The sequence below is a fragment of the Schistocerca serialis genome, chromosome 8 (genome assembly GCF_023864345.2).
Source record: "Schistocerca serialis cubense isolate TAMUIC-IGC-003099 chromosome 8, iqSchSeri2.2, whole genome shotgun sequence".
NCBI lineage: Eukaryota > Metazoa > Arthropoda > Insecta > Orthoptera > Acrididae > Schistocerca > Schistocerca serialis.
Window position 1 is genome coordinate 508,399,529 of NC_064645.1, and position 18,834 is coordinate 508,418,362.

Below are 18,834 nucleotides of genomic sequence, written 5' to 3' on the forward strand. Positions count from 1 at the left end.
TATACAACTTGACTCATTCCACATCCCTGACAACTCCAATTCATGATGGAGGTTTTGGAGTACTGTGTGTGAATGAGTAAATGAATGAATCATTAATGGGTATTTTTCAAATTTACCAGAATCACAATACAGAAATGTACTTTACTTACTTGCAAAAAGGTGACAAAATGCATTGACATCAAAGGGGACTTTTGGTTTAGAAAACACAGGCTTTCACTGTCAGACTAAGAATTTCAGTCTTATCCTTATAATGTATAAGGTATGAGCTGCAACCCCTTCCTCCTGTTATTTTTCAAGCTTCAACTTTTGGTGTTATTACAACACAAATTTGCATGTGCTTACACATTATTAAACAGCACTGAAAGACAGACTTTTATATTTGCTTTCTTCACTTACACACCCATCATTCAGGGTGTACACCCCATAAGTGTGTGTGTGTGTGTGTGTGTGTGTGTGTGTGTGTGTGTGTGGGCGCGCGCGTGCAGCTCTTTAATGCAAAATATTTTCCTTGAGTTTGGAACACATTCTGCTGATATTTAATGTAAATGCTAAGCATGTACTGTAACTAAACAATGAGCAAAGGTAGACAAAGGACATATTAAATAGTTTGAAAATTACTTTGAAATTTTGTTTGTGGGTAGTAGGATATCTTTGTACTTGCTCTTTGATTAACGTCTTACTTGTTATTTTATGTGAACAATTTGTGCATAAATTTAAAGTAGCAATTCTGCCAAAGTAACTATGTCCTAAATCTTCCTTACAGGCCTAATCAAAGATTAGAAGCAAGCTTTGCTTTTTCTATCACGTATGAAGAAGATGACCAGCCTAAATCACTGGATTTCATAGCACCGTCATGTGAAGTGTATGATCACTGGACAGATGGCATCAGTGTTCTTCTAGGTATGTTTCATTATGACTTTACAACCACTAATGAAAACCTTACATATATTATGCATAATTTATTTTCACGAACAGTGGTGTGAAATAATACAAATACAAACTAGTGCGATAAATGTCTGCAGTTCAATGGTGTGAAAAGAGAAGATGTACATATTATTTGTTGCCAGCACACAGACGCACACACACAACACACTCACACACACACACACACACACACACACATACACACACAGTGACATTAGCCTGTTAACTGATCTACAGTTAAGTTGAGATGCTATTTGGTTCCACGCCATTATATTCACCATGACCTGACACACTGTGATATTAGTCTGTTAACTGAACTACAGTTAAGTTGAGATGCTGTATGGTTTCAGGACATTGTATTCACCATGACCTGACAAAAAATTGGTCTCAGCCTCCATTCTAATGCTCTAAGGGTGGTAAGGGAGTAAACACACGGACTACTGGTTTACTACACAGGGGATTCTGCAAGAGTGCAAAATTTAAACAGGAATAAGGGAAATCTTTACTACGGATTTTGAGATAGACAGCATGGATTATGCATAATGGTGTTAAAATATCTGCCAGCATTGCAGATGTTTGCTATTTTATTTTACATAATCTTACTCTGTTTCTTAGTTCCTTGGAATTTGAGGATGAACACAATCAACAAAAATTAAGAAAGGCAATCACTCATATACAACTAATTGATGTGTGGCAGAGAGAAACAAATCAGAACACATAGATGTTAGTAGCTTTCAGGCTGCTACTTTTTTTCTAGTACACAGGCATGCAAAAATACTCATTTATTTAACTGGTGTCACATGACTCACAACTCAGTACCCATAAAGGAGTAATGCCAGAGGTTAAGAACTATGGACCCATTGTAATATGACTAATCAAATAATTTACAATCCAGGAAATGCAGAGCTACATTCATCCTGGGAAGTCTATTACTGTACCTTCAAGGAGAATCTGCTGATGGTCTAGTGGTAAAGCACCTACATGGACATGAAAAAGTCACAAGATTGATTCTTAATCAGACCATAGAATATTTTAGTCTGCCTTTAACCTAGCCTTTACCTTTCAGAGCTGTGAATATTTTCCAAGAACAACATATATTTCAGATCCCATGTTTAACTTTACCTGGTAGAATCAATGAGGTAGGGTACGGGACATGCAAGCTGCCAAAGTGGCATCCAATGGAAAGACTTGCACCGGGGATATTGAAACACACTGAATAATAGAAGGTGTACAACTTTGCTTCTGCCATTTTCCCCCCCAACATTTGAGGCTTTAATGAAACAAATTGGTTACACATGTATCATTCCAAGTATTTTCCATCGCTGGCTACTACTTTCTCCCATCTTTCGGGCAGTGTAGGAATCCCACATCAAAAAAATTGTTCATCTTTTGAAGCGATCCACGAATCAATCCAATTTGTGACTTCTTCATGAGATCGTAAGTGTTGGTCAGCCAGGCCCATGCGCCATTGATCTAAACAGGTGATAGTCAGAGGGAGCAATGTCTGGAGAATACAGAGGGTGGGGTAGGCCTTCTCGTTTTAATATTTCCAAGTATGTTTTGACCTCTTTAGCAACTTGGGGTCGAGTGTTGTCACGCTGCAAAATCACTTTATTGTGTCTCTCGGTGTATTGCGGCCGTTTGTCTTTTTATGCTCTGCTCAAATGCATCAATTGTGTTTGATAAAGAGCACCTGCGATTATTTCACATGGTTTTAACACCAAATGCAGAGTATGATCTTGGAGCTGTGAATATACAGTTTGGTCATCGACTTGGAAGCAAGGGGGAGATATACCCACGATTTTTTGCATTTAGGGTTATCATAAAGTACCCATTTTTTGTCCCCAGTCACAATGTGATGCAGAAATCCCTTCTGTTCTTGCTTCTGAAGCAACTGTTCACAAACACACAAACGCCATTCAAGGTCTCTTGGTTTCAGCTCACACGGGACCCTAGTTCCTTCTTTCTGAATCATGCCCATAGCCTTGAGACATTTTGAAATGGCTTGCTGTGTCACTCCCACTAATCATGCCAATTCTTCTTGAGTCTGATGTGAGTCTTCACTCAGCAGTGTCCCCAATCCTGCATATTCGAAAACATTCTCGCTTCCACCACTATGCCAGTCTATGACATTAAAATCACCATTCTTGAAGCGTTGAAACCACTCATGACACTTTCTTTCACTAATAGCTTCCGTACCATACATACTTGAGAGCTTTCGATGAGACTCAGCTGCTGTTTTCTCCATACTGAAACAAGACAGCAAAAGATGAGAATTAGCCTCGTAAACTGACATTTTCAATCAAGAATAACTTTATTATGCAGACACAAATCAAGTAATGTTTGAATGAGGTTATGTTGACTGAGGTCCAAGCTAACTGCCTGATGTCTGCAATCTGTTTCTTTTGACCACTATTTACCGTTGTTGCCACCTATCGGCAAATCGCGGAAGCAAAGTTGTACACCTTGTAATAATAATAATAATTAGTATTATTATCTTCAGGGGAATGAAAATCTGATTACTGCATCAATCATTACTTTGTCAATCTCTATTTTATTTGTAGGTACTGATCACCATGTGGAAACGGAGACGTAACTTCTTCTTCAAAATTCATTAGGAGTGATATAATAAACTTGCTGCAAATAAGTCTGTTTGAAATTATATAGTTCAGATGGGCAGAGTAAAACAGGTACTTAACTTCTTCTAATTTGATGTCCTGGTGATTCTGACAAGAACAGGATTGGCACAATTACCATCAACGTGCAATGTGACTTGAAACAATAGGTACACCTTTATAAGTTGTTAAGACATTTTATTACTCAAAGTGATACAGGAGGTTCATCACAAATAAAATCTCAACAGTAAACATCAGATTCTCCAACTCACTCCCTTACATACAGTTTCAAACAATGACACCATTGTCGATTTTATAGTTTTCTGTAATTATAGATGAAAAGAATTTCATTAAGTCAGTTTGACATACATACAGGAACAGTATAAACATAACTATTTCTTTCAAACATACAAATTAGCCATAACACAATGACAATATTTGAATTTGTATCAGATATGTGGAATATAGTGACTTCGAAAATTATATTAATTACACGACAATAAAATTAAGTACAGTGTTCATACCATGTTTGAGATGCACATTTTAACAGAGCTTTCAGTTTACACTTAATAGGATTTTATATTTTACACAAAAAATATCTTTCAATAAATTGTTAAGATGTGTTGGTTTCATTGTTGTTGTTGTCTTCAGTCCAGAGACTGGTTTGATGCAGCTCTCCATGCTACTCTATCCTGTGCAAGCTTCTTCATCTCCCAGTACCTACTGCAACCTACATCCTTCTGAATCTGTTTAGTGTATTCATGTCTTGGTCTCCCTCTACGATTTTTACCCTCCGCGCTGCCCTCCAGTACTAAATTGGTGATCCCTTGATGCCTCAGAATATGTCCTATCAACTGGTCCCTTCTTCTTGTCAAGTTGTGCCACAAACTTCTATTCTCCCCAATTCCATTCAATACCTCTTCATTAGTTATGTGATCTACCCATATATTCTTCAGTATCCTTCTATAGCACCACATTTTGAAAGCTTCTATTCTCTTTTTGTCTAAACTATTTATCGTCCACATTTCACTTCCATACATGGCTACACTCCATACAAATACTTTCAGAAAAGACTTCCTGACACTTAAATCTATACGTAATGTTAATAAATTTCTCTTCTTCAGAAACACTTTCCTTGCCATTGCCAGTCATCATTTTATATCCTCTCTACTTCGACCATCAGCAGTTATTTTGCTCCCCAAATAGCAAACCTCATTTACTACTGTAAGCGTCACATTTCCTAATCCAACACCCTCAGCATCACTCGATTTGATTCGACTACATTCCATTATCCTTGTTTTGCTTTTGTTGATGTTCATCTTATATCCTTCTTTCAAGACATTGTCCATTCCGTTCCTTCTCCATGGATTTTAATTCCTACTCCGAATTTTTCTTTTGTTTCCTTTACTGGTTGCTCAATATTTTGCAGCCGTGGCTTATTAAACTGATAGGTAGTTTTCACATCTGTCAACACCTGCTTTCTTTGAGATTTGAATTATTATATTCTTCTTGAAGTCTGAGGGTATTTCGCCTGTCTCATACATCTTGCTCACCAGATGGTAGAGTTTTGTCAGGGCTGGCTCTCCCAAGGCTATCAGTAGTTCTAATGGAATGTTGTCTACTCCCGGGGCATTGTTTCAACTTAGGTCTTTCAGTGCTCTGTCAAACTCTTCACACAGTATCATACCTCCCATTTCATCTTCATCTACATCCTCTTCCATTTCCATAATATTGTCCTCAAGAACATCGCTCTTGTAGAGACCCTCTATATACTCCTTCCACCTATCTGCTTTCCCTTCTTTGCTTAGAACTGGGTTTCCATCTGAGCTCTTGATATTCATGCAAGTGGTTCTCTTTTCTCCAAAGGTGTCTTCAATTTTCCTGTAGGCAGTATCTATCTTACCCCTAGTGATATACGCCTCTACATCCTTACATTTGTCCTCTATCCACCCCTGCTTAGTCATTTCGCACTTACTGTCAATCTTAATTTTGAGACGTTTGTATTCCTTTCTGCATGCTTCATTTACTGCATATTTGTATTTTCTCCTTTCATCAATTAAATTCAGTGTCTGTTCTGTTGCCCAAGGATTTCTATTAGCCCTCGTCTCTTTACCTACTTGATCCTCTGCTGACTTCACTATTTGATCTCTTAAAGCTACCCATTCTTCTTCTACTGTATTTCTTTCCGCCATTCTTGTCAATCATTCCCTAATGCTCTCCCTGAAACTCTTTACAACCTCTGGTTCTATCAGTTTGTACAGGTCCCATCTCCTTAAATTACCACCTTTTTGCAGTTTCTTTAGTTTTAATCTACAGTTCATAACCAATAGATTGTGGTCAGAGTCTGCCCCTGGAAATGTCTTACAATTTAAAACCTGGTTCCTAAATCTCTGTCTTGCCATTATATAATCTGTCTGATACCTTCTAGTATCTCCAGGCTTCTTCCATGTATACAACCTTCTTTTATGATTCTTAAACCAATTGTTAGCTATGATTAAGTTATGTTCTGTGCAAAATTCTACCTGGCGGCTTCCTCTTTCATTCCTTACCCCCATTCCATATTCACCTATTACATTTCCTTCTCTTCCTTTTCCTACTATTGAATTCCAGTCACACACAACTATTAAATTTTCGTCTCCCTTCACTATCTGAATAACTTCTTTTATCTCATCAATCTCTTCATCATCTGCAGAGCTAGTCAGCATATAAATTTGTACTACTGTGGTAGGCATGGGCTTCTTATCTATCTTGGCCACAATAATGTGTTCACTATGCTTGTTGTAGTAGCTTACCCACATTCCAATTTTTTTTTTCATTATTAAACCTACTCCTGCATTACCCCTATTTGATTTTGTATTTATAACCCTGTATTCACCTGACCAGAAGTCTTGTTCCTCCTGCCACCGAGTTAAACTCACAAAATTACTTCAAATATTGGTAAACTTTGATACATAAGTTGCTTATAAAGATGGGTAATGGCAGTTCATATAATATTCTGAACAGTGCTTTATTTATTTTGGCGACACAATGTAATCTGTTTTCATATGTGTCGACTAAAACAGAATAAGATAATTTCGGATGTTCCTACCAACTGACTGAGTTTCACGGGTCTGATATGTTAGTACTTCATAATCATTTACATATTACATTGTCCACTAGGTGGAGATTACTACTTTGTTTATGTTTCTGACATTATGATTAGCTTATTCTTTGTCTAGTTTGGAATCATTGCATATGATATGATTAACTATTAAGGTAATGTACAAAATAGATCCATTACATTCTTATACCACTATTGGAATCTGGACAGTGGCAAGCCCTCAGTGAACTAAGAGCTGTGGTAACAATCTGTTCGATTTGATTTCCATTCTAGTCTGCTACATTTCAAAAGCAACATTTCAAAATACATACATACTCTGCAGACCACTGTGAGGCACATGACACATATTAAGGCTTCTTTGTCATCCATTCGTGTACAGCACACAGGAAGAATGACTGCTTATATGCTTTGCCTTTGCAGGCACTTGTATGTATATTCCTAAATTCTTCGCCTAATACTGGTGCTTGATGTATTGTAAGTAGGATTTTGTGAGATGGTTTTCTATCTGCAAGTGTCTGTCAGTTCAGGTGTTTCAGAATGTCTCTGACCCACTCTTGTACATGTTCATGGGTTTCACACAACAAATGTTCTAAGATGGGTAACATAATTGTTTTGTAAGCAGCCTCCTTTGTTGATTGATTACATTTTGCTAGTGTCGCACCCATGAACCAAAATCTGCAACCTGTTTTAGCTATGACTGGCACTAAATGATCATTTCATTTCATGTCCCCACAGGTTGTTACAAACAGTATTTGCATGAGTTGAACAATCCAAATTGTAATGCACTGCTTTTGTAGCAACAGGACACAACATGTCTGCATTTTCTAAATCACAGTTCAGAAAATTTGAAGCAATTTGACAATTTTGCACCACTCTGAAATAGAGATTTAACTAAATATTTGTGTAGCTTTCTTTCAGATAGAATTTCATTATAGATAATGGTATTACCTGCAAAAGTCTCATGCTATATATAATATTGTATGCTACATCATTCAAACACAAAATGAACAGGAAGGGTCAAAACACACTTCCCTTCATATCTGAAGTTACTTCTAGCACTGCTGAAAACGTTCCATCCAAGATAACATGCAGCATGCTCGGTATCAGAGAGCCTCAATCCAATAACAAATTTCATCTGGAACCACATATGATCTAACTTTTGTTAGTAATTATTGGTTTGGCACTGAGTCAAAAGATTTTTGGAAATAAAGAAAGACAGTCTTCACCTGTTGCCCTGGTCCATGGCTTTCAAGACGCCATGTAAGTGGACCCCAAGTTGGGCTTCACACGACTGATTTTTTTTGGAATAAATATTGGTTATCAAGAAGGACATACATTTTTCAGATACTGCGTTATGTTTGTGCTCATAATGTATTCTAAAATTATACAAGGGGATGTCAATGATATGTTGCGATCCAGGTAGCTGTGAGGCCAAGCACGGAGTGTGGAAACAGAGATACATAGAAATGTCCAGAGGCATCAGAAACATGGAAGTATCATTTATTCGCCAGCATGAGTATACAGAGTAATGAAGGTGTCTCAGTGTATCATACAGCACCTGGACCACAGTGCGTGCCCTGAAGAAGTGCTGACGTACCTTATCAGTGATTCGTGATGTCGGAGCTGTAGAACAGTGTGGAAGTGGGTAGGCGTTGCCCACTCCAGATGTTCTGTAGTAGACTGCAGCCCTACACCCAGTGCTCTTGTAAACAGCCAGTTGCACGCTTAGCTGAGGATAGCCAGGATATTGGTTATTTTAAAGACTAGACCCTGGTCAACCGCCAAGGGTCAACCATGACTGCAACATATGTTCATGAGTCGTTTGCAGGGCTGCACGAATGCATCATTCCTGGACAGCCTGGAGATGTGAAGGTCATGTGCAAATGACCCTCAGTGGGTGAATAATTAGCAGCACACCAGTCTTCTACTCATATGTGATGTCCCAGTAGGCAGCAATGGCAGACCACGTCTGTGGTTTGCATCAGGTTGGGTGCATCTTTGTTTTGGAAGTCAGCAAGCAGCTAGCAGACAGTCGATTATCGATTGAGTTGTCAGGGTTTCACTGAATCTCAATAGACTAGCAGACTCTCTCATTCTGGCGACAGACAGAATGGTGGCATGAATGAATGTACCCTCAAGCTCCAAATGCCTGTTATTTAATGAGTTATGCCCACAGTTGAGCCTCTGTGGCTCGGGGTGCATGAGTTAATTTGCCCTTGTATATTGGTCTAATCAGTGCTCCTTGCTTTACTGGGAGGCTCAATAATTATTCTGTGTTGCCGAGTTTGGATCTTTCTGCAATGTTTGACTACTGCAGTGGTGCTCGAAATCACAGAGTGCTACTTCATATTACCCTATTGTGTTATACTGCAGTATTTGTGCTTTCGCTTCCCTTGCTTGAAGGTTGAGTGGCAACACTCGCCTGATGCCTTCTTCTGCTAACTCGGCAGTATGCCTTGTAGACATTCTGATTGGCACACCAATCACAAGCTGGCCTCCTTGGCTTTAAGCTTGCAAACCAAATTCATTCTGGGAGATGCAACACTCCTCTCTTCTTCCAAAAAATTCATCCCAAATTTTGCTCTGATCATCCTCTGCAACAATCTTATACATTTACATAAATAATTGTAAAATATGCTCATTGCATCAAATTGTCTGTTTCTGTGTGAGCTGACCTACATGGACCTTCCTTTTCTTTCTTAATTCTGTACCCTTATTCATAAGTTTTAGTTCACTTTACCCTTTTCAAACTTAGGCTATGTTATGTCCAACCTTACAAGTTTTCACAGATTTACAGTTTTCCTTAATCTGTACTTCCTGGGTTATGTCAGTTAACCACAACAGAGATATTTTATGTGTCAGTAGGTCTGGAGAATGGCTACTTCTATGTCAGAGGCAAAAGTGAAGTATGCAATCTGCTACCAGAAACATGGAAAGACAGTGGTCGTAATGCTTATAGTCATGAGATTTTGATGCTGGTTCTCTTGATATTGCTGTGTGCATTGAAACATTTGTCGGATCTTCCCTTGCTGAGATGCAATTAATTTATCTAAAGAGAGTATATGGTCAGGATTTAGGGTAGTGTTGAGATGGGTTAAATTTTGTGCTGGCAGTAATCCCAAAGGTTCTTCTCGCCAATACGATGCAGTGGGTTTGTCTGAGAACAGATGTACATGTGAGTGTAGCTGGGAGGAGGAAGTTCATCCCAGCTACCTCTCAAGTTGTGCCATTCACAATAATATCATTATTATGTAACTCAAACTTTACTGTGCCCTTATGTCTCCCATTCTCATAGCCATTCATGATCATGGCTTCTGGTGAAAAACCGGAGTACATCCAATGCACTCCCACCTTCCAAAAATGAAATTGTGGGGCTAATATTTCCTTCAGGCACTCCAGTGTGTCTGCTTTCCCTAGAAACAGCTACATTTTGGATGTTTGTGCATTAGTCACTACTTCCCTGGCTGGACAAATTGTAATGTTTTCCCTTAGACATACCTGCAGGTCCTCTAGTGCCATAAGAATATGAGCTAATATCTCTCACATCTCTACTTGCACCTGTTTATCCATTGTCCCTCACATTACTGGATAAGGGTGAATACAATACAATACTTCACATTCTTTCCAAACACCAGTAACTCGACCGATACATACAATCTCTTTCTGTCTGAAATCACTTCCATTATTGTTATGTGATAAAATAAAGCCCAGATCTTTTCCGTCACCTCTGTCACATGTTGTACTTCTCCAGCAAATTCTTTTTCTGCTATGTGCAGCCCTGACAGGAATTGTTGTGGCAGTAATAGTATCAAATTCAATTGTCTGTTTACTTCATAGTAAACTGCTTCTTGTAATGACTATAAACGCATTCTCATATCATTGAGTATATCTGCTAATACCTGTAATAGTCTGGCTACTGCTATTTTGCTGTCCCAGAAAGCTCAACTGATTCTGTATTTCTCCCAAATCCATGTTTACTGTTTTCATTGTATCCTGGATGTACTGGGGCTAACTCCATATATCATTTTGGGGCTATTTATAATGCCCCTTCAAAATTCTACGATTGGATGGTATGCCACTGGCTCTGGTCGCTCCTGACATCAATTGCACTTGCCCAATCAGGTCATCCAACTTCTTAATATCCTCATTCCTAACACTGTCTCTAATATTTTTCCTCCTGTGTCCAACCACCCTCTTTTCCAACAAACTTGCTTCCATGGTGCAGTGTCTGTCATTTTTGTCAGTTGAGCTCTCAATTTGCCATATGATAGCCTCAGCCTCTGGTATTTGCTCTACAGTGAGGATTTTGTTCCCTTGCATTCCTCTCTGTAATTCTATGAAAACACCCCATAACCGGTGAACTTCATTTCTTATTTCCCGCACATCAACAGTCAACCTCAGTGTCCACTGATGACTGGTTAACAGCACATCTGGCTGTCAGGAAAAAACACCCAACTCTAACTGTTGAATGCAACCTATATGCATCGCTTCTCCATCAACGACATGTGGCAGCTTCAGGAATACAACAACTTGTCCAGTTGTTCCTGGTCACCCGCCACCTGAGGAAAGGAACTTTCATTATTCTCTCCCTCTCCCAAAAATGCATCTACGAAACAAAACAACTGTGAAATAACTTGCATCCAATACAACTGCAATGGCCTATGCAAATTAATACACTTGAACAAGAAAAGAAAAAAATGACTTATGCATTAAATAGCTCCTAGAAATAACACACCTAAGCCCAAATATTACTACTTGTTGCATCACTTCAATGTGTGGGGTATGCTATGCACATAATGCTTATCCACTACCACATGCTTTTTTACTTTGTTAGTCATTTCCTGTGCATGAAGTCATTTGCTGGAATTTGTGGTAATATATCCACCATTTCTATAAAAGGTTTAACTCTACTAACATGGACAGTAGATATTTTAGACAGAAACTGCACTTAATGTTCACTAGATAAGTCATCTCAATGACTTCATAGGGACCCTGATACTTAGTCAAGGACTTCTTTGTCTTTCCATTAGGCAAGTAAGGATTAGTGACTAACATCCATTGACACTTTTGATACTGTGTTAGTTTCCGTACATGTTACCCCTATTGTTCCTGTCATTCCAAGACTTTAGTGTTGGCCAACTTTACCTTCTGCACACCTCATATATCATTTTCACAAATTTTTTGACTGATTTGCAGTTAGGTTTCAATTTACGAATCATGACGTCAAAGTGGGACAGCATTCTTCTACTGTACACCACCTCTAACAGTGACAAACCTGTACCCACATAGACTTTAGAATGATATGTGCAAACTAAGCATTATAGGCATGTATCCTAGTCATGTTGCTGGCTATTAACACAGAACTTAACATTTTAGAGATGGCTTTAGGAACTTGCTCCATTCTGCAATTAGTCTGTGGATGGAACAGGCTTGTCCATAACTTCCAGATACAAAGTACATCACATAAATGTTTCATCGAGTCCAATAGAAAATTCGTACCCTGATGCATAATGATGGTATCAACCATACCAAATTTAAGCATCCAGCTATCAACTATAGCCTCAGCTACTGTACTAGCCTGTTGATGAGGAACTGGCACCACTGCCAGGGACCTTAAAAAAAATATCTCTAATTCAAACTATTGGTCAAGCACACAGTTTTAATCTGCCAGGAAGTTTCATATCAGTGGACATTCTGCTGTAAAGTGAAAATTTCATTCTGATCTATAATTGTTAGCATATACTTATTTCCAGCAGATGTTCTATTTAACAGTCTCAAGATATCAAAACCAATCATCTGAAAATATTTAGATGCCTCAGCTAGTCTTTGCAAAGTTTTTATTCTTATTTTATTTTTTATTTTTTTTATATATAACTAAGATCAGCTGTTTGTGCACAAGGTACACTGTCTTTTATGTACTGCTCAACATAATGTTTTCTTGTTCGCCAGGAGAACCTTTCTGTGACTCATCTGTCCATCATTCTGCATCTCCATGACTTGACAACATATGGTCATGTGTTCGACACAACACTTCATCCTTGAACACTGCTGGAACCACTACATGTTGTCCGAATGGCTCATGCACAGCAGTTGTAACCAGAATGCTTGACAGTCTCTGTCGCTGCCAGTGCTCTCTGCCACTCCATTACATTTTTAACTCATATGTTGCTACAGATAGGCTCTTTTCATTCCATGCTGAGGTGACTTTTGTTACAGTTGTAATGTTCACCAATGCTGGTGCCTGTGCTAAGAGACAGCATTCTAGCTGATATGAAATACTTATCATCTGATTTTTCAAAAACTATTAGAAAAAAAATTGATTTTTTCTCATCTTACAGTCTGATATCTTCACTTGCTAATGAATTGAATTCCTTTTTGTTATATACCATAGTTACCATGCAGCATCAAATTAAGTAAAACATTGTCCAAAATTTTAAGAATTTTGCAGAGGTTAAAATGCACTGCATAAACTTTATATATGGTTGATTTTAGCCCATACACTGCAATGAATGACATGTAGATATGATATTGAAATTTCATTTAAAACTGAGAGCAGAATGATCTCTCATTTCACTCTTGAGTTATTGGGTTTTATATCCAAAGGACAGGAGGTGCAACACACCCTTTCACGTCATTGTACACTGAGAATCATGTGGCCATTGTTGTTGTTGTTGTTGTGGTCTTCAGTCCTGAGACTGGTTTGATGCAGCTCTCCATGCTACTCTATCCTGTGCAAGCTTCTTCATCTCCCAGTACCTACTGCAACCTACATCCTTCTGAATCTGCTTAGTGTATTCATCTCTTGGTCTCCCTCTATGATTTTTACCCTCCATGCTGCCCTCCAATGCTAAATTTGTGATCCCTTGATGCCTCAAAACATGTCCTACCAACCGATCCCTTCTTCTAGTCAAGTTGTGCCACAAACTTCTCTTCTCCCCAATCCTATTCAATACCTCCTCATTAGTTACGTGATCTACCCACCTTATCTTCAGCATTCTTCTGTAGCACCACATTTCGAAAGCTTCTATTCTCTTCTTGTCCAAACTAGTTATCGTCCATGTTTCACTTCCATACATGGCTACACTCCATACAAATACTTTCAGAAACGACTTCCTGATACTTAAATCTATACTCGATGTTAACAAATTTCTCTTCTTCAGAAACGATTTCCTTGCCGTTGCCAGTCTACATTTTATATCCTCTCTAATTCGACCATCATCAGTTATTTTACTTCCTAAATAGCAAAACTCCTTTACTACTTCAAGTGTCTCATTTCCTAATCTAATTCCCTCAGCATCACCCGATTTAATTTGACTACATTCCATTATCGTTGTTTTGCTTTTGTTGATGTTCATCTTATATCCTCCTTTCAAGACACTGTCCATTCCTTTCAACTGCTCTTCCAAGTCCTTTGCTGTCTCTGACAGAATTACAATGTCATTGGCGAACCTCAAAGTTTTTACTTCTTCTCCATGAATTTTAATACCTACTCCAAATTTTTCTTTTGTTTCCTTTACTGCTTGCTCAATATACAGATTGAATAACATCGGGGAGAGGCTACAACCCTGTCTCACTCCTTTCCCAACCATAACATGTGGCCATAACAGTCATCATATCTCATAAATGATTCAAGATACTGAAAGATTTTTTGCAAATGACTGCACACACAGCACACCAGACTTCTCCTCATCCAGAATGACCTAGTAGGCAGCAATGGCAGACTACAGTTGTGGTTTGCATCAGGCGGGTGTGTATTGGCCTTAGTTTCAGCAAGCAAGTAGCAGGAGGACTATTATTGACTGGTTCATTGTTGTTTCACTGAAACTCAATAGACGGGCTTTCTCTGTGGTTCTGGTGACACAAACATGATGGTAGCATGACTGAATGTGTCCTTAAGTTCCAAAAGCCCAGTAATTTAACAAGCTGAGTCGACTCTATGATACAGTGGTTCTAGGTGCATGAGTGAATTTTCCCCCATTTACTGGTCTCGTCAGCAGTCTCCTTGCCTTACTGTGGAGACTCAATAATTATTTTGTGGCGCCAAGCTTGGATCTTTCTGCAATGTTTGGCTATTGCAGAGGTGATCTAGTGCTTGCTATTGCAGAGGTGATCTAGGGCTTGCTGTTACGGAGTGTTACTTCATACTGCCCTATTATGTTGTACTGTGACATTTGCAGTTTTGCTCACCTGGTGCCTTGTCTTCTGCTACCTCAGTGGTAAGCCATGGTGTAATTCTGATTGGCACACCAGCCCCATGTTGGCCCCCTCAGCCCTGGGCTCACCAGATAAAACTTTAAAAATTTTTGCTTGCGCAATGAATTCATTCTGGGGTACAGCAGATATTAGATAGTAGTTTTGGGGATCACTTCTGCTACTCTTTTTGTAGACATGTAACACGTACTTTTTTTCGAACTACTGTGCACAGTTTTTGTTCAAGGCTTCTTTGGTATAGTACGATAAAAATAGGATCATCTCAACTGCAAGTTCTGTATAAAATGTGATAGCAGTTCCAAAGGGTCATAGGATCTTGTTCAATTTTTGGAATTTCAGCAGTTTCCCAAATTCCATCGATACCAAACCTATATCATCCATTTTCATTGTCATGTGAGGATTAAACTGGGTCAGTACTGAATTCTCCTTTGCACAAGAACATTTGAAAATGAACATGAGCATTTATGATTTTGCTTTACTACCCTCAATTTTGGTTTCTGTGACATCTGTGTTTGGATACTAACTTGGTGACACTAACAATTTTTATGTACAATCAGAATTTCTTTGGTTTTTGTGAGAGGTCTTTCAGCAACATCTTGCTTTGTTAGTCATTGAAGGCTTCACGTATTGCTCCTTTGATAGCTCAATACATTTCATTTGGTATCTGTCTGTCTGAAGTCCTGTGCTTTGTTTTCCAGCTATTGTTCTGTAGTTGCTGTTCCCTTAAAAGTTTCTTTACATAGACTCTATACCAACTAGAGATCCTTCAATTATGAATTCTTCTATTATGAACTCATAAATCTAGTGCTATCTAGTGCTTGGTCAACTGTTCTTCTACCCTTCAGTCACAGTTTCTCTAAACGCTTCTGTCCACAGCTGGTTTACTAAACATTCAAATCTTTCTATCAGTTTTAGTTACCCTACTGGTAACCTCTGTTGCTACTAGTCCCTCATAGTCACTTATCAGAAAGTAAAAATAAATTAGGGACTGATGGAGTAAATCACATATGTAGTTAAGATTTGTGTAAAAATTCAACTGATGTGATTCACTGCTCTGCGACACGGGAATATCATGAGCAATGAAAATACCAGTACTACATCCTCATTAATGTGAATATCACATACATATCAATGCACCTAACAAAAAATAAAGTGATAGTAAACCCAGGATGGAATAATGACAATATTATGAAAAAAATAGATTGCTACTCACTTTATAGTGGAAATGGTGAGTCGCAGATAGGCACAACAAAAAGGCTATCAAACAAGTAAGCTTTCGGCTAAAAACACCATAATTGTAATTAGACAAAATACACACACACACACACACACACACACACATGCATGCAAACACAACTCACACATATGATCACAGTCTCTGGCCTCGGCAACCAAAGACTGTGGTCATGTGTGTGTGAGTTGCACTAGCGCATGCGCGTGAGCGCATATGGGAGTGTGTGTGTGTGTGTGTGTGTATTTACATAATTGTAAAGTTGGTTTTCTGACCTTTAGGACAATCTGAAAATGGGCACTGGCCCAATACTAGTCATGAAGTAAATTTAAAAAAAAAGTGAAATTTGGGACTTTGGCTGGTTTTCCATTATACCAGTTAACAGGAGTCGCTGACCTGCAATTACTCCAGCATGCTGGCAGTTCATGAAGGAAAAATGCTGGAAATGGGGGGGGGGGGGCACAAGGAAGAGTGTAGGCTTGGATCAGGTGAAGTGTGAGAACAGATAACTTATTGGAAGGACAGTTTCCATTTACATAAGAGGAGCTGACACAGTGGTGAGGGATCCAAATGGCTTAGCTACTGAAACAGCAACTGAAACCGTGACCCATAATGTCAAATAGCACTGTGAGACTGTTGCTGGTTAAAATTGGAAATAAAAATAACGTAGTCCGTCATATCTGTGATGCTTTATATCTTTGGCACGTAAGACAAGTTGAATCTGTGCTGTGTAAAACTGTGCTTTCCTCTCCGTCTTTTATATGTTGGTGTTTGAATATGTAATGAAACTGTTAGCTAGTTGGAAATAAATAATCTTAACAGGTTATGAGCCCAGACCGTGTATGAAAAGCCGTGAAGTGTTTGTTTTCGCTCATCCATGAATTTATAACAGATAACGTGAATTTGACCATTATTTTTGTGCGTGTTCAACAGAAATGGCAATGGTGACTATAAAATACATGTGGGTAAGCTTGATGAACCTGAAGACCGGTTGAAATGGAAGTGGCATATATTGATGCTGTAGCCAGCATAAGCACTTGAGGACATCCTCACAGGTACGTAGAAGTGTCCTGAAGTGGAAGAAGAACTGCGGAAAAAAGGGCAGCACATCACCAGTGGATGAAAGGTGATGCAAAAGTGGCTAGTTTATTAGCAAATGTGCTAGGGAAGTCAGTAGCCTAACGCATTTTAACAAGCACTCATGCAAGTGAAATTTGGGACAAATTATGCGCGCGGTTCGAGAGTAGCACTATGCAACGACTGAATATTTTGATAGAGTCATTTTTTCATGTTCAACGTGATGACAAAGAGGATGATAGCACTCATGCCACGAAATTGCAGAAAATTTTTGTGGACTTGAACGATGAACTGCAGAAGCACGAAGAAAATGTTTCATCTGAAAGAATCTTAAATGGCCAAATTTTATCCATGCTAGGCAAAGAATATGACAACTTTAAAGACTTGTGGGACACAATTCCATCTCAAAATCAAAGTGTAAATCTTCTGATTGAAAAATTGTGGACCACTTAATTGCGTGATCAAAGTATGGTTGAATCAGCAGCGTTTGTTGTACGCAGTAGTCCTAAGAAGAAAAGTTAGCGAAATACATGTGACAATAGTGAAAAATAGAAACAGAATGTGGAACGTGCAAAACGAAAATTTCCATGTCATAAATGTGAGCAGGTATGACACTGGGCAGCAGTGTGTTCAGTGAAAAAGTCAGATAAAAAAATTCGCATCAATCAGTCTGAAAAGAATGTTGCATTTTTGGCACAAGCCTTTGGTGCTTCAGTCATTAACAGTTTTGAAGTCAACAGTTGGTATTGCGATAGTGGTGCCACAAATCACATCACTGCAAATAAACATTTTTTTTGTGTCTCATACAAAATTTGCTGTTCCTGAAAAAAATTCAATTGGGAAGAGAGGTGTAAGCATGCTGGCTCATGGACAGGGAACTGTGAAAATTCAGAATAATTCCACAAAGAAAGCTGAACTGAGAGAAGTGCTTTATGTTCCTGGAGGAAGTGCTCACTTGTTCTCTGTAAAAGCAGCTGCACAAAAAGGTATCTGCACAAGATTTGGTGACCAAAGACTCCACATTGAAGACAAAGTGATTGGTGAAACAATGATGACTGGTCATGTCAATCATGGTCTCTATGTTCTTGTCATACATGTATTTAAACAATTCCAGCCAGTTCAAGTTAACTTGGTGACATTGTCGGATATGCTGCAAATTTATCATGAGAGATTTGGCCACCAACACACACAACATGTGAAAAGTGTTTTGAAGCAGATGAACATCAATGTGGAAGGGTGCAAAGAAGAATTTTGTGATGGATGTGCTGTGGGTAAAATGCATAGATTGCCATTCAGGACTCGAATGAATCGACCAATGGTTACTGGTGAACAAATCAATGCTGATGTGAATGGACCTGTGACTATACAATCTCTTGGAAAAGCTCATTACTATGTATGTTTCAAAGATGACTCTAGCAAAAAATTTTCTTCCTGAAGCAGAAGAGTGAAGTCAGCACTGTCTTGGAACAGTTCTTGAATGAAGCGAAGACAAATGATCATATTGTTAAACAGTTCAGGTGTGATGGAGGAAAAGAATCTGACAACAAGAAGGTCTCAGAACTGCTAGTAAACAGAGGCATCAAGCCCTGCATCACCCCACCTTACACACCACAGCAAAATGGTACTGCCGAAAGAGAAAACCAAACTATTGTGGAATGTACACGTTCTAAGTTGAA

At 38.7% G+C, this 18,834-nt stretch overlaps 1 protein-coding gene across 1 annotated transcript in view; it reads left to right on the forward strand.

Moving 5' to 3' along the window:
• LOC126417098 (engulfment and cell motility protein 1-like) overlaps positions 1-18,834 on the forward strand; it is a 65,315-nt gene that overhangs the window by 36,719 nt on the left and 9,762 nt on the right. The window contains exon 4 of the mRNA XM_050084992.1: positions 764-900. Within this exon, the coding sequence (XP_049940949.1) occupies positions 764-900 (137 nt within the window). The remainder of the gene's footprint in view (positions 1-763; positions 901-18,834) is intronic.